General features: G+C 38.3%; 1 protein-coding gene across 1 annotated transcript in view; it reads left to right on the plus strand.

Annotated features, from left to right (window-relative positions):
* LOC117300119 (mediator of RNA polymerase II transcription subunit 24-like) overlaps nucleotides 1-15,540 on the plus strand; it is a 30,092-nt gene extending 14,552 nt beyond the window's left edge. Inside the window, exons 9-24 of the mRNA XM_033783823.1 lie at nucleotides 316-429; nucleotides 923-1,059; nucleotides 1,419-1,505; nucleotides 2,311-2,437; nucleotides 3,393-3,535; nucleotides 5,400-5,523; nucleotides 6,022-6,185; nucleotides 7,165-7,264; nucleotides 7,688-7,872; nucleotides 9,457-9,740; nucleotides 10,304-10,495; nucleotides 11,392-11,465; nucleotides 11,753-11,846; nucleotides 12,268-12,345; nucleotides 14,688-14,833; nucleotides 15,240-15,540. Coding sequence (XP_033639714.1) covers nucleotides 316-429; nucleotides 923-1,059; nucleotides 1,419-1,505; nucleotides 2,311-2,437; nucleotides 3,393-3,535; nucleotides 5,400-5,523; nucleotides 6,022-6,185; nucleotides 7,165-7,264; nucleotides 7,688-7,872; nucleotides 9,457-9,740; nucleotides 10,304-10,495; nucleotides 11,392-11,465; nucleotides 11,753-11,846; nucleotides 12,268-12,345; nucleotides 14,688-14,833; nucleotides 15,240-15,377 — 2,187 coding nt within the window. The 3' untranslated portion in view covers nucleotides 15,378-15,540. The remainder of the gene's footprint in view (nucleotides 1-315; nucleotides 430-922; nucleotides 1,060-1,418; nucleotides 1,506-2,310; nucleotides 2,438-3,392; nucleotides 3,536-5,399; nucleotides 5,524-6,021; nucleotides 6,186-7,164; nucleotides 7,265-7,687; nucleotides 7,873-9,456; nucleotides 9,741-10,303; nucleotides 10,496-11,391; nucleotides 11,466-11,752; nucleotides 11,847-12,267; nucleotides 12,346-14,687; nucleotides 14,834-15,239) is intronic.
* The last annotated feature ends 275 nt before the right edge of the window (nucleotides 15,541-15,815 follow it).

The raw sequence follows: 15,815 nt of genomic DNA on the forward strand, positions 1-15,815 counted from the left end.
ACCATCTCTGCCCTAACAGGTAGCCATTTACCCCTGGGTGGAGAGAAGCAATTATAGTTAAGTGTCTTGCTCAGGGACACGATAGTCACTACCGGGACTCGAACCCACACTCTGCTGAGCAGAAACACCAGAGCTTTAATTCGGTGCTCTTATCCGCTCGGCCACAACAGCCATAAATAGTTTCAGATTGAGCAGTGCTCAAGTATGACAATGTTGCAAGCTTCCTCACATTACGTCCTTACCTGAAGTACGATTCCTTACCGAACAACATATTGGTTTGGCTTTCTGTTTATGATGCTTTGTGTTTGTGTACAGGATCTACCTAGAGCTAGTATATACCTTGAGTTATGTCATGCTAGTCTACTTGGATTGATTGATCTATCCGACCCGAGTGATGAACTGAAATGGCTGGCGTTTACATTCATCAAGGTATGGCATGGAGACTATTCACTTCTTTATAAAAGCTTATGCGGTCTCATTTTTTTTCCTTTTGTGTGACTTGGTATAAAGTAAATAATAATTTTGTTTTCTTTCCTTGAAGTGGAGATGTATGAAGTTAATGAAGATTAAAGACACTTGGGTGGATTTCACAAAGGTAGTCCTAACTTAGGACTAGTCCTAGGCAATGCTAAGAGATAGGACTGGTCCTAAGTTAGGACCAGTAACTCATCCTAACTTAGGACTGGTCCTATCTCTTAGCATTGCCTAAGTTAGGACTACCTTTGTGAAATCCACCCCTGGACACCTTTGGTATTTGTCCAAGACCAGTATTCTCACTTAGTGTATCCCAACATATGCATAAAATAACAAATCTGTGAACATTTAGGCTCAATTGGTCATCAAAGTTGCAAGAGAATAATGAAAGAAAAAACAGGATTCAGGTGTTTGCAGAAAAGTAATACCTTTTTATTGTTGTTTGTAGCTACCTCTGATCCTCACTCGGTTGAAGCAGAATCCATCACTCAGTGATTCTACAGACGTCAATACTCATTTCCTGAGTTGCTTTGAGCAGTTACTCAGATTCAATGTATTGATTGATCGGGCAGATACCAAACACAAGTGAGTAACCATTGAAATGCCGAATATTGATTAATTGATTAATCAGGAAAACACAAAACAAACTGGAATGTTCATAGATAAGATGAATGTGAGTCAATTTAATGATTGACCACAGATTTGTTTAAAGCCGTCTTCAACAGTAAGATGCACACTCAAACTGTCTGTACGATTGAATACTGGATGCTAGTTATGTGATTGGCATGTCCTGGTTAAGTGGTTAAGAGCACGGGGAGCATTCGGACTTAAGCTTTGGTGTTTCTGATCAGTGTGAGTTCAAGTCCCAGTCGTGACAAACCATGTGTATCATGCTAGATCAATGCTGGATGCTAATAATGTTTTTTTGTCATTGATGTTTCCAGCTGTGATTGTATGCAACAGTTACTGCCCCAATGTTGTAAGCTTGGATTACTAACGGAAACTCAAGTCAGAGAGTTACTGGCATCAAGGTACACAAATTTATAATAATAATAATAACGCCATTTATATAGCGCCTTTTCCTAAGGTTGCAAAGCGCTCAGAGAATACCTGGAATGCAACTATTGCACAGAATTAATATATGCATTTGCAATTGTTAAACTAAGGACTATTGATTTATGACAGAATGACAGAATTCACCGGAATGGTCACATTCAGCTACTTCATGTTTCCCTTCCAGTTTAAAGTCTACAGCACCTTAAACAAAATTAGTTATCTTCACTGCATTTGGATTCTGTAACAATATTTTAAAAAGGTTAAAAAGACACCATTAAAGGAACACGTTGCCTTGGATCGGACAAGTTGGTCTTTGAAAAGCATTTTGTGACCGTTTATTATAAAATGCATATGGTTAGAAAGATGATGTCAAAGTAGAATACAATGATCTACACAAATATTATTTTTACCTCGTCCAATAACACGGTCGGCCATTTATGGGAGTCAAAAATTTGACTCCCATAAATGGCTGACCGTGATAGTTCGCGACGTAAAAAGAAAACCGTGCAATTTTGAGTGATACTTGTGTAGATCATTATATTCTTCTTTCAAAACATTTTTCTAACCATGTGCATTTTATAACAAACGGTTTCAAACGCTTTTTATAGACCAACTCGTCCGATCCAAGGCAACGTGTTCCTTTCAAACTTTTGCAAAGAAATTTGATAAGCGATATTTTCTGCTAAACAGCTTTATGAAATCGGGCCCAGATACATTGGAATGAGGGTTGTATGACTCAATAGTCACCTGATTATATGATTTTGATCTTATTGATTTCAGATCAGTAACTCGTAAAGCATCGATACAGTGTCGATCTACAGGTCATGTATCTCATGATTCACCACCACAGTTACCTAATGCTACACTAGTCATCAGAGCTGAAACAACATCAACTAGTATATTGAAGGTTAGTTACTCATCAATAAGCCTGGGCGACTATTCACACCTCAAATAGTTAATAACACACAAACAGGAAAATAAGTGATTATGAAAGAAAAGACATTCCTGGTGCACAAATTTGAGTGCTTTCAGATGCCTTATAAATGGCTTCAGGGATGAAGTCTTTTAATTTTTAGTGAGAAAGTATCATCTTCCTCATAAACTAGGTTGCTTCAGAGGGAGCCCTTTCTCACAATGTAATCAATCAACAGCTCTCTATTGCTCGTTACCAAGTAAGTTTTTATGCTTATAACTATTTTGATTGAGTTAACAGTAGTGCTGGGCGAATAGTGAAATTTTGATATTCGGATACCGCTGGCCAACTATCCGAAATTAACCGGATATTCGAATAGTTTTTTTCGCCGCTAGAGGGTGCTATAAAAATAAAATAAAAAAATTGATATTAGTTTTAGACAGTGTCACTCGGTTCATTCATAAAAATAACCGGATCTAATTTAAAGATGGCGATTTGCTTTTTCGTTTGATCGTGATTGACTCTACGTGAAGGAAAACTTTCGTAACTTTGGACAAATTACGTCAGAAATGTCATTGTTTTAACTCTTCACGGAGGTGAGCATAGTTAAACACTTAATTTATGCTGTTTTAAGTTGTCTTAATAGAAATTTCATAAGGATTCAAACAAAACATTCCAATCAGTTGTCGCCCGACGTCCGCGGATATTCGGATATTAAAGAATATCCGGTTACTTGGTTGTAATTGCAGAACTATCCGGTTTATAAATAGCTATTCACGCCCTATGCGGATATCCGGTTAAGAAACAAAAATCATTCGCCGCTACGGATAGGGAAACCTATTCACCATTAACCGGATATTCGAATACTTCGCCCGGGCCTAGTTAACAGTGTCTAGTGTCTTCAATGATGAGTGTATTTATACCCAATTCACAATGCTTTATATTGCAGAATATGGACATGGATTACTCCAAGAATCCCGATGATTTACTTGGAGTTCTTGGTCACATGATGTCTGGCAAGAGTTTTGAATTGATCATTGCTGCTCTAGCTACCACTGGAAAACTCAAAAAGTTTACTGCAAAACTTATTAAGTATGTCAACAATTCATTCCCCATTATCAGCATGTGTGTTAAAATCCTCTGAGGGGCCCCTGGAAAAATTTACATGCTGGGCCCACTGGATGCGATCGGAGTATAGATTGTGTTATGGGTAAATAACAGTGTTAAGTGGGGGGGGGGGCACAATTCTTATTCTAATGGTCTGAATAGATGTTTCCTGATGTGAAGATTACACTCATCAAGATCCAGTTTTTGTGTGCACATTATAATAATTGTGTATTGATATTTGTCAACATGTGAGTTTACCTACCCATAAACCACTACAGTATATGAAAGAGAGATGTTTTTAAGGGTAGTTACAAGAATAAAATCAGTGCTATTTATTGACACACTTTGTACACTGCTAAAAATGGTATTCTTGAAATAAGAAAAACATCTCATTTTGAAAAAATATTTCTTGTGTCACTCCCTAGAAAAAGTTTCTCGGGAGTGACACAAGAAATATATTCTCAAAATAAGGTGTTTTTCTTGTTTCAAGAATACCATTTTTAGCAGTGTAGTTATTCAAAAAAGAATAAAGCTTGTTATAAGTGGAGGGTAAGTCGCGTAATGCCCTTAGTGTACGCACAACGATTTGTGCGTACCTCAGATATTATCTTATTTTAATTGTACTAAATGATTTGATTTCTAGATTCAATGAACAAGCGTGTAAGCAGACACTGGTAGAGACACCTCAGGCAATATCTTATATTGATTGTACTATGATTTGATTTCTAGATTCAATGAACAAGCCTGTAAGCAGACACTGGTAGAGACACCTCAGGCAATATCTTATAGTTATTGTACTATGATTTGATTTTTAGATTCAATGAGCAAGCCTGTAAGCAGACACTGATAGAGACACCTCAGGCAATATCTTATATTGATTGTTCTATGATTTGGTTTTTAGATTCAGTGAACAAGCCTGTAAGCAGACACTGGTAGAGACACCTCAGGCAATATCTTATATTGATTGTACTATGAATTGATTTCTAGATTCAATGAACAAGCGTGTAAGCAGACACTGGTAGAGACACCTCAGGCAATATCTTATATTGATTGTTCTATGATTTGATTTCTAGATTCAATGAACAAGCCTGTAAGCAGACACTGGTAGAGACACCTCAGGCAATATCTTATAGTTATTGTTCTATGATTTGATTTCTAGATTCAATGAACAAGCCTGTAAGCAGACACTGGCAGAGACACCTCAGGCAATATCTTATATTGATTGTTCTATGATTTGATTTCTAGATTCAATGAACAAGCCTGTAAGCAGACACTGATAGAGACATCTCAGGCAATATCTTATAGTTATTGTTCTATGATTTGATTTTTAGATTCAATGAACAAGCCTGTAAGCAGACACTGATAGAAACATCTCAGGCAATATCTTATATTGATTGTACTATGATTTGATTTCTAGATTCAATGAACAAGCGTGTAAGCAGACACTGGTAGAGACACCTCAGGCAATATCTTATATTGATTGTACTATGATTTGATTTCTAGATTCAATGAACAAGCCTGTAAGCAGACACTGATAGAGACACCTCAGGCAATATCTTATAGTTATTGTTCTATGATTTGATTTCTAGATTCAATGAACAAGCGTGTAAGCAGACACTGGTAGAGACACCTCAGGCAATATCTTATAGTTATTGTTCTATGATTTGATTTCTAGATTCAATGAACAAGCGTGTAAGCAGACACTGATAGAGACACCTCAGGCAATATCTTATATTGATTGTACTATGATTTGATTTCTAGATTCAATGAACAAGCCTGTAAGCAGACACTGGTAGAGACACCTCAGGCAATATCTTATATTTATTGTACTATATGATTTGATTTCTAGATTCAATGAGCAAGCCTGTAAGCAGACACTGGTAGAGGTCAGTAAAGGATCTCAAGTCCGAGCAGCATTGTTTGATATATCCTTCTTGATGTTATGTCATATTGCTCAGCTGTATGGAACAGAGGTAAGTCTAACCAGCGTCTGATTCACAGTGTATGACATTGATCGCCTCTTGTAGTCAGTATACAGTCCGATCTCATTATAAAGAGCACTGTAAAAACTAAAGGAAAGGTTCTGCATAAAGGCACTGGACACCTTTGGTAAATTTAACAAAGACCAGTATTCTCACTTGGTGTTTCCCAACATATGCATAAAATAACAAATCTGTGAAAATTTTGACTGAATCAGTCATGGAAGTTGCAATAAAATATTGACAGAAAAACACCTCTCAGATGCCTTAAAAAGGCTTCAGGCCTGAAGCCTTTCTCTAAAACTATGTTACTTCAGAGGGAGTCCCGTGTTAATCCCCAAAATCTTCATAGAAAAAAGTTTTGAAGGAGTGACACAGGAATTTTAATTTTATAATAATTTTTTTATTTAAAGAATACTCGTTGGACTATTGCTTATTGTATCTTAGGTATTAATAGACACATAGTTGATTATTTTGTCTTTTATCATGTAGATGGTGACATCTAATGGTGGCGATTCCCTATTTGAGACATGGGTGCAGCAGTGTTTACCGGATGATAACGGAGCTAAACCTCTTGGTTCATTCCCTGCTATTGACCCAGCAAAGGGAGATATACTCCTAGGGCAATATAACTCCAGTATGGACCTCAAGACAATGTAAGTTAGGATTAGGGTATTGTTGGTAATAATCTACTCCTGGGGCAATAAAACTCCAGTATGGACCTCAAGACAATGTAAGTTAGGATTAGGGTGTGGTTGGTTATAATCTACTCCTAGGGCAATATAACTCCAGTATGGACCTCAAGACAATGTAAGTTAGGATTAGGGTATTGTTGGTAATAATCTACTCCTGGGGCAATAAAACTCCAGTATGGACCTCAAGACAATGTAAGTTAGGATTAGGGTGTGGTTGGTTATAATCTACTCCTAGGGCAATATAACTCCAGTATGGACCTCAAGACAATGTAAGTTAGGATTAGGGTGTGGTTGGTTATCGTCTACTCCTAGGGCAATATAACTCCAGTATGGACCTCAAGACAATGTAAGTTAGGATTAGGGTATGGTTGGTTATAATCTACTCCTAGGGCAATATAACTCCAGTATGGACCTCAAGACAATGTAAGTTAGGATTAGGGTGTGGTTGGTTATAATCTACTCCTAGGGCAATATAACTCCAGTATGGACCTCAAGACAATGTAAGTATTTTCCTACACCACAACTAGACAATTGGTCAATACAAGAAATTGATTTTGGGGGGTTGAACAAAAACAAATTGACTAGAGTGGGACTCGAACCATCAACCTCTAGATTAACGTGCTCGCGCTCTACCAACTGAGCTATTCAGCCCTATACGAGAGTTTGATACAAAACAACATTCATTTTCACTGACATATTTCAACAAACTACATATATATAAAAGACAGAAAGAAAAGAGCAATAAGCCAGGTGACGTGTAGCGACTTGCCTTTACAAAATACATAAACAAAGGTACATGCTAAGGACAAAACAAAGACTAAATAGACAGACAGACAAACAAACTACTGGAGAAGACTGGCATATAAACTACATTACATACTGGGACATTTAGGTATTACTTGGTAATGATTAATCTACAATGATTGATTTGGTTTTTCAGGCAGACACGTTGGAATGAAGTGATTGATACAATGCCTTATATTATGCAAGAAGTGTTGTTTGCCTGGGAGAATGGTGCTATTAATGTGGATCAAATACAAGTAAGTAACAAATTGACCTCTAAGGAATTAATTCAAAGTTTATTCAAAGATATTTATTACTATAGTTAATTTACCAGTCTTAGTTATGAATTTGAATACCTCTGACATAAAATCCTCAAAAGCTTAAGGTATGCTGTCTGTGTGTTGTGGTATGTAGTGACATACGTGTAGCTGGGTTTTTAACAGTGAGCTGTTTCTTAATGTTTTATACGACCAACAGCTCTCCTTTGCTTGTTACCAAGTAAGGTTTTATGCTAACGGTTATTTTGAGTAATTACCAATAGTGTCCAGTGCCTTTAAAGAAAGATGATTTTACTAGTGCTGGCAATTTGTACAATAGGCGTTGGGTATACTGGTGGGGTAGCATGGGAGAAAGATCAGTCTCCCAATAATGTAATGTATGATTGGTTGATTATTCCACAGAAACTAGTTGACAGTCTGAAAAGTAAGTTATGCTGTCTTCCCATCTGCTGTGTGGCCTGGTTATGTAGTCACATTGCTGTGATTGCATCTACTGAGCGTAATAGACCCCTCAGCTTACTACAGATTATTTGCTCTCCCAGCACTAGTCAGTTTGGAGTACCACTACAAATCTATGACAATGAACGGTAAGTTACTCGATTACTTAATACTGGCTACTTTACCAGAACATAACCAGAACATTTATTGCATATTTTTATGTGATTTTTGAAACTGTTTTCTGAAGTGAACTTATTCGTAACATTATAGTAATTTTGAAGTTGTCTTTTGGTTTCTTTTTCTATGATTTTAAAAAGACTACATTTTTTTTGTAATCCTTAAGAGAAAAACTCTTGATGAAAAATATGTGATAAAACTGAAAGTTCAGATAATCATAGGAAAAGGCACACCATTTACTATAGCTTGGTCCACACAAGGTAAACATTTGAAACCTCTACTCCAGGTCCAGACGACTCTTGGCTTCACCTGGCCCTGACCGGGGAACTCTTTTACAATGAAACAAAATATATTTTCAACACCTGTGTCACAGTAACATAAGGTTTCTGTTAATCAGAATCTCACAGTATTATAATAATAGGTATGTGTCGGTTGTCCTATAATATCCAAAAGCTTAATCCAAAAGCTTAATCCACAAAACCACATGCTGGCAAATTACAATTGAAATTCCCTCCTCTTTTACTGTGATACAAAAATGTTAATGCATGCCACAAATTACACAAATCTCTTCTGCAGACTAATTAGAAATATGAGATAAATAAATGTAACTTACAGTATTCCAACTGGCTTTTATCCTATGAAGATGGGCTACATTTACCCAATGCATTCTACCCTGCCTACTTCATAACTGCACTCAGCAATTCCACACAGGCATATTGTCACACCAAAACTCTGGGTGTTGCTCCTCCTGCAGTACATTATATCCTATACCTCCTACACATTAATGTACATCCTATACCTCCTACACACATACTGTTTCCAATACAAAATCGCTCATGCATACCTTGCATGCATGCATAGAGCACAGAACATACATTAGCATATAATTTGCCTAATCCTCAAATACATTTCACTACTCCTTGCATAAGTTTCACTACTTGGCAAACTTTTTGAAAGCGGGCAACTCCACTGGGGCGAAATACCCAAATAAATGAACAAATTTACTCTGCATGTAAAGAATACAGTCACCTCTTGAGCCACTTGATGATGTTTATAACAACCATACATTATCAATGAAATACCCAAACTTCCTGTGTATAAGGCACTTGGGTGTATACAAACAAGATACAAGTGTTAACGTTTTATCTTGATGCACCATCGTATAAGATGCAATGTAACTTTCCAACACATTCAAGGTTCATTGTGTTGGTAGAGTTACACTTATAACAAAACGGAATGGTATTATTTTGTTTGCGTGAGCATGAGTAAAACATTTTCTATATTTGTTATTATTATTAAGTTTTGTCCATTTAAAAACAAGATTTTTTTCTAAACACTTAATTTCATGGTTTTTCTTGTTTCACAACGAGGGCGCAAACAGACGTTGTATGTTCAAACGCTTCTTGGAGTCAGGAATGGTTTTGACTTGCAATTGTACAACTACATGTTTTCAATTTGAATGCATTTGTTGGTTATGTCAATAACATCTTTAGACATTTAGCACCAACCGACTCCAGTAAGTTAATTGTTGTTTAAATTGATATTACCTTACACAGAAACGCCATGATGAAAATCATTATCAAGAAAATGTGCAGCAGCAGCACCAGCACAAACACACTAGCTCATGCCAACAAAGACGTCCCAACCTTACCACTAACCACCCCTTCAACTCAAGTGTTGTCATCCATCTTCAGAGAGATTATGGATAAGGGTTGTGTTGATAGGAGGACCCTCTCTTTGGTGGATCAGTTGATTAATTGTGGGGGTGTTCTGTGGTTTTGCAGAGGAGTGGTGCTTGAGATTTGCTCTTTACATTGTAAGAATGAGCTTACTATGGCAGGTAAATCATAACATTGTTTTTATTTATTTGTTTGTTTAAAGCCATTGGACACTTTTGGTAAACAGTATTGTCCAAAGGCCCACACTTCGTGTATCACAACTTATATATAAAATAACAAACCTCTGAAAATTTATCCTCGATCGGCCATCCATCGGAGTCGGGAGAAAATAACGGGAAAACCCACCTTTGTTTCCGCATGCTTCAACGTGTCATGACATGTGTTTAATACTATAATCTGTAATTCTTGTTGTCGAGAATTGATAATTGTTTTAATGTTTTCTCAAAAAGTAAAACATTTCTTGGAATAATATTTCAACGGAAGTCTTTTACCATTACCTTCTGTAAACCCTGTAAGTTTTTTGTAAATCTGTGAACTGGACTCTGTTAGTAATTACATGTAATAATTGTTAGCATAATAACTTACTTGTAAATGAGCAATGGAGAACTGTTGATAGTATAAAACATTGTGAGAATTGGCTCCCTCTGGCACGTCTGTCTAAAACGTGTGTAAAACATATTTCAGGTTTTTAACTGAGTAATTTCCCTTATGTTTTCGTTTGCAGTTGAAGTTGCATTTGCCATGTTCCAAGTGGACATAGAGCAATTGACATTGACGCTGATTCGTAAGGTTCTGCCACGTATTCTAGCCGATCCACTCAACTTTGAGAAGTTGAGTAATCCTCGAGGTCATGCTCTAGCTAAGTTGACAGTGTGGTGTATTGCGGCAACGCTGACCAGTCATACAAGCTCAAGAGGTAACATTCCTTATCCAATATTCATAATTACCCCAGACAATAAGCTTGGGCGATATTTTACTATGCCCAATTTTAATACTTCTAAAAGCTAAACCAATCGAAGTATGGATCTGTGAGGTGTACTGTCTACCCATGGTGTTACAGCTGTATGAGTTACACACACATAAAGTGTCTTCTAAAGTGTCTACTGCGCATGACTGTTCTTACATGTGTGTATATCCTGTCCATTTCATTCTAGCTAACCAATAAGCATCCATAGTGCACATGGGGTGACCTCTCATTCATAACACTGGTTGTGGATGGGTTGTGGTTTGTGTAATATGATCCCATTGTGGTCTGCAGTTCAGCGGCGAGGCGTCGCACAAGGCTGTTGCTTCTGAAGTGTCTGTGGGAGACCGCCTGGGCGCTAAAGTCTTTGATGTTATTTTTTTCAATTGGGGAATCTTGGGTTTGGTTCTTGGACTTTATATATTTTGTTTAACCGCCCGTTGTGGTTGCAAGACGTCTCAATTAGGGAAGACATCAAAACCACGATTTGCCGATAATTTGATTAACAAAAAATCAAGATTATATGGTAATTGTTAAAAAAATGGTAAGAAATTTGATTATATCGAGATATCGCCCAAGCTTACCAGACAGTGTCGCTATTCCTATTAGCCATTGGTCCAGTGTGTTGTGTAAGGCCCGTAAAAGAATCCAGTGCACTTATTGAATAGAGAAGGGGTTTTGCCTCGGTGTTCCTAGTTTGATTGGCAGCATATTGCGCCACAGCACCTTGTTGAATCACACAAAAGCCAGTCATTATAACTTTCCGGGTGGCAGCAGGGGAAAGAATCCAATGGAAATGTGGCTTTCGTGTTTGTAACTGATGTTAATCAATTTGTTTTTGTGTATAGATACCAAGTCTAAAGAGAGTCCATTTAGGATGCTGAGAGGTCGTAAGAGAAGCAGAGGAGATCTAGATAGAGAGGTTAGTATCCAGTGGTGAGAATATTTTCATGAGTTGCAAGGCGGAACGTAATGTTCTGTTCTCACCATGATAACAATTATCTCAGGAAATTGTTCGACTCATTTCTCAAAAAACTACAGCACCTCATGCACCTCAGCAAGTACTATTTTGAGGGAAGCTTTCTACCATCATTATCCTCAGAAACTGTGTATGTTTAATGTGAATCCATGGGCGTTTGTGTTTTGTGTCGTAAAAAGGTTACCCAGACGTAAAATAATGTGTTACTGTATTGTTTGATTAATGTACAGGATTCAAGTGTCTTAAAAGATGAAGTGAGGCCATCAAAGATAAGACGATTATTGAGTCCAGGGGATGAAGACGGCTCAGGAAGTAATCTTACAGGTTAGTCTTCTTCTATTCCAACTTTTGTCTTTGGTCAAAAGCCGTGTTCCCAATGGACTTTTGGGGTTGAAGTAATGTGACTGTTATGTAGAATGATAAAATTAAATCCAATGGGGATGCAAGGTAAACTGCCCCCCCCCCCTGTCACATTACCCCAGTGTTCCTGGTTTGATTGGCAGTATAGGCCTATAGCGCCACAGCACCTTGTAAACCATTACTTTGTGCTATGTAAAAAGGAGGTCTAATAACTGAAACATAGTAACAGGAAACTAGTGAATGTTTAAAAGTGCCTTGAGCGTCACTGAGTGACGGATATGAAGCCATACAAGAAGCTACTGTAATAACAATGAAATAAAGACTGTTAATGCTGCCTTTATGTAAGCATGAATTAATAATGATTGTTCATTGTGTTTAACCACAGGGTCAGTGAGTTACAGCACTGGATTTCTTGTTGCTCAGACTCAACAACAATTGAATGAACCATTTCCTAAAGCAATAGGTAAGAAGTTGTAAATAGGGCTGGAGGGCTCTCTACAAAAGTATAGGTAAAGGCATGAAAAAGCACTATGAAATGCAATGGAATGGCTGAAAGAAATTCAAATGTGAACTTACATACAGAACCAAGGCGTGCATACGCTACATATCATCATCAAGTAGAAGCAAGCATACATGTATGTCACCACATGAAACCCAGCCATAAAAACACTGACTTTGAATTCAGACATGATGCTCCCACTCTAGTGTGAATTCAGACATGATGCTCCCACTCTGGTGTGAATCCAGACATGATGCTCCCACTCTGGTGTGAATTCAGACATGTTGCTCCCACTCTGGTGTGAATCCAGACATGATGCTCCCACTCTGGTGTGAATTCAGACATGATGCTCCCACTCTGGTGTGAATTCAGACATGATGCTCCCACTCTGGTGTGAATTCAGACATGATGCTCCCACTCTGGTGTGAATCCAGACATGATGCTCCCACTCTGGTGTGAATTCAGACATGTTGCTCCCACTCTGGTGTGAATCCAGACATGATGCTCCCACTCTGGTGTGAATTCAGACATGATGCTCCCACTCTGGTGTGAATTCAGACATGATGCTCCCACTCTGGTGTGAATTCATACATGATGCTCCCACTCTAGTGTGAATTCAGACATGATGCTCCCACTCTGGTGTGAATTCAGACATGATGCTCCCACTCTGGTGTGAATTCAGACATGATGCTCCCACTCTAGTGTGAATTCAGACATGATGCTCCCACTCTGGTGTGAATCCAGACATGATGCTCCCACTCTGGTGTGAATTCAGACATGATGCTCCCACTCTGGTGTGAATCCAGACATGATGCTCCCACTCTGGTGTGAATCCAGACATGATGCTCCCACTCTAGTGTGAATTCAGACATGATGCTCCCACTCTGGTGTGAATTTAGACATGATGCTCCCACTCTGGTGTGAATTCAGACATGATGCTCCCACTCTGGTGTGAATTCAGACATGATGCTCCCACTCTGGTGTGAATTCAGACATGATGCTCCCACTCTGGTGTGAATTCAGACATGATGCTCCCACTCTGGTGTGAATTCAGACATGATGCTCCCACTCTGGTGTGAATTCAGACATGATGCTCCCACTCTAGTGTGAATTCACAAATGATGCTCCCACTCTAGTGTGAATTCAGACATGATGCTCCCACTCTGGTGTGAATTCAGACATGATGCTCCCACTCTGGTGTGAATTCAGACATGATGCTCCCACTCTAGTGTGAATTCAGACATGATGCTCCCACTCTGGTGTGAATTCAGACATGATGCTCCCACTCTGGTGTGAATTCAGACATGATGCTCCCACTCTAGTGTGAATTCAGACATGATGCTCCCACTCTGGTGTGAATTCAGACATGATGCTCCCACTCTAGTGTGAATTCAGACATGATGCTCCCACTCTGGTGTGAATTCAGACATGATGCTCCCACTCTGGTGTGAATTCAGACATGATGCTCCCACTCTGGTGTGAATTCAGACATGATGCTCCCACTCTGGTGTGAATTCAGACATGATGCTCCCACTCTAGTGTGAATTCAGACATGATGCTCCCACTCTAGTGCCCAAGTCACAAGTCCATGATGTTAAAAAGAGCCAATAAAGGATGTTCTCAATATTTCAACTATTACCTTTTTATGGCCAAACAGGCATCGTAGATACCAGTTAAAAACCATTTTAGTAAGTTTGCATTTAGTAACGAATAACTCGAGTAAAAAATGCACCCGGCTGCGCGGCTTTTTTCAAAAACGGCTCATCTATTATAATGACCCCTTGACGCCAGTGACGATATTCACAGTTCTCCAGCTTTGGCAAACTGAGGGCGCTATTTTCCACACCAAATAGCCACCACTGACGTCACGATTCCTTTGCCGCGCAGGTTTTTTTGACCCTGCGTTTTTCTGAAATTTTGCCAGAAGCGTTCTGTAGAAAAACCATTTTTACCATGTTTTAACGCGAGGTAAGAGACTCGTAGAAAACTGTAATATCTATATATTTGAGATTATCCTTTATTGGCTGTTTAAACTGAGCACAATGATTTTATACCCAAACTCATAGTAGATTCAAAAGCATGACTTCCTCTGGGGTGTGGAATACATGTAGTACATTCTTGCACACTACCAATGCTGTAGGGTTGCAATAAGAAAAGGTCTGTCAGCTATGGGCAGCCAATTCTAGCAAAACAAACCCACCTAAACAAAATACAAGTAATCAAAACAGATGATGGACAGCAAAATGGGCAAACATTACCGAAACTAATTTTTGCTACAGTCTCATTTGATGTTTGTTTCCTTTCAGTATCGTTATTGCAGTTATGTTCATCAGTGATGTGTAGCAGTATGATAGGACCCAGGACTGAGTTTGTTATATCTCTCATGATAGAAATCACTCAGTGTGGTGAACATATTAGTTCAGGCATACTCCAGTTTGCACCTATTACTATGGTAAGTCAATTGCTCTGGACCAGGCCTTGGTGACTAGTGTAATTTATTACTGGACTAGGGAATTCCGCGCTTACGTCAATGGTATTTCATGGTTTGATAGGGAATTTAGCTTTTGCACTTGCATACTCCATGTTACTAGGCATTCTTCACTTACCCAGCTAGCGCAGAAATGCAGAATTGGATTCCACTCTTAAGCCCGGTCAAACAAATTTTTACGTTACAAATTTGCAGCGAAAAATTTGCGACAGTTGACTTGTGCCTCAACTCCTGGGAAAATGTTTGCTGCAAAAATAGCCCAATGATGCAAGAATTATGAACAGGCCTTACTGTTGAAGATAATTGAAGATAATATAAACAACTAACCTGATTCAACAACTATTGATTCTTTATTTGTGTGTGTTCATAGATGACTCAGATGTTGAATACTTCCAGTGGTCCACATCTTCTAGATCTTGCTTTAGCTGTTGGACGAGTTGATAGTATTGTAGCTCGGAGACTCGCTGCCAAAGCATTATGTCAATACAGTAAAAGTGGACGTCTCTAAAATCAACTTCAAGTTTAAAGGCACTGGACACTATTGGTTTTTACTCAAAATAAGTGTTAGCATTCAACAAAAACTTGGTATTGAGCAAAAAAGAGCTGTTGATAGTTAGTATAAAACATTGTGAGAAATGGCTCCCTCTGAAGTACATAGTTTTTGAGAAAGAGGTTATTTCTGAATGACTCAATTAATAAAAGACTTCAAGCCTTAAGCCTTTTAATATGCATCTGAAAGCACACAAATTTGTGCAACAAGCGTGTTTTTTCTTTCATTATTCTCTCGCATTTTTGATAACCATTTTGAGTGCACATTTTCAAAGAGTTGTTATTTTATATGTATGTTGGGATACGCAAAGTGAGAATACTTGTCTTGACAATTACCAAACGTGTCCATCCAGTGCCTTTAATTGTTGCCAGAAATAGTGTCAAGTGTCATAACAAA

This window comes from Asterias rubens, chromosome 15 (genome assembly GCF_902459465.1).
Source record: "Asterias rubens chromosome 15, eAstRub1.3, whole genome shotgun sequence".
NCBI classification, from domain to species: domain Eukaryota; kingdom Metazoa; phylum Echinodermata; class Asteroidea; order Forcipulatida; family Asteriidae; genus Asterias; species Asterias rubens.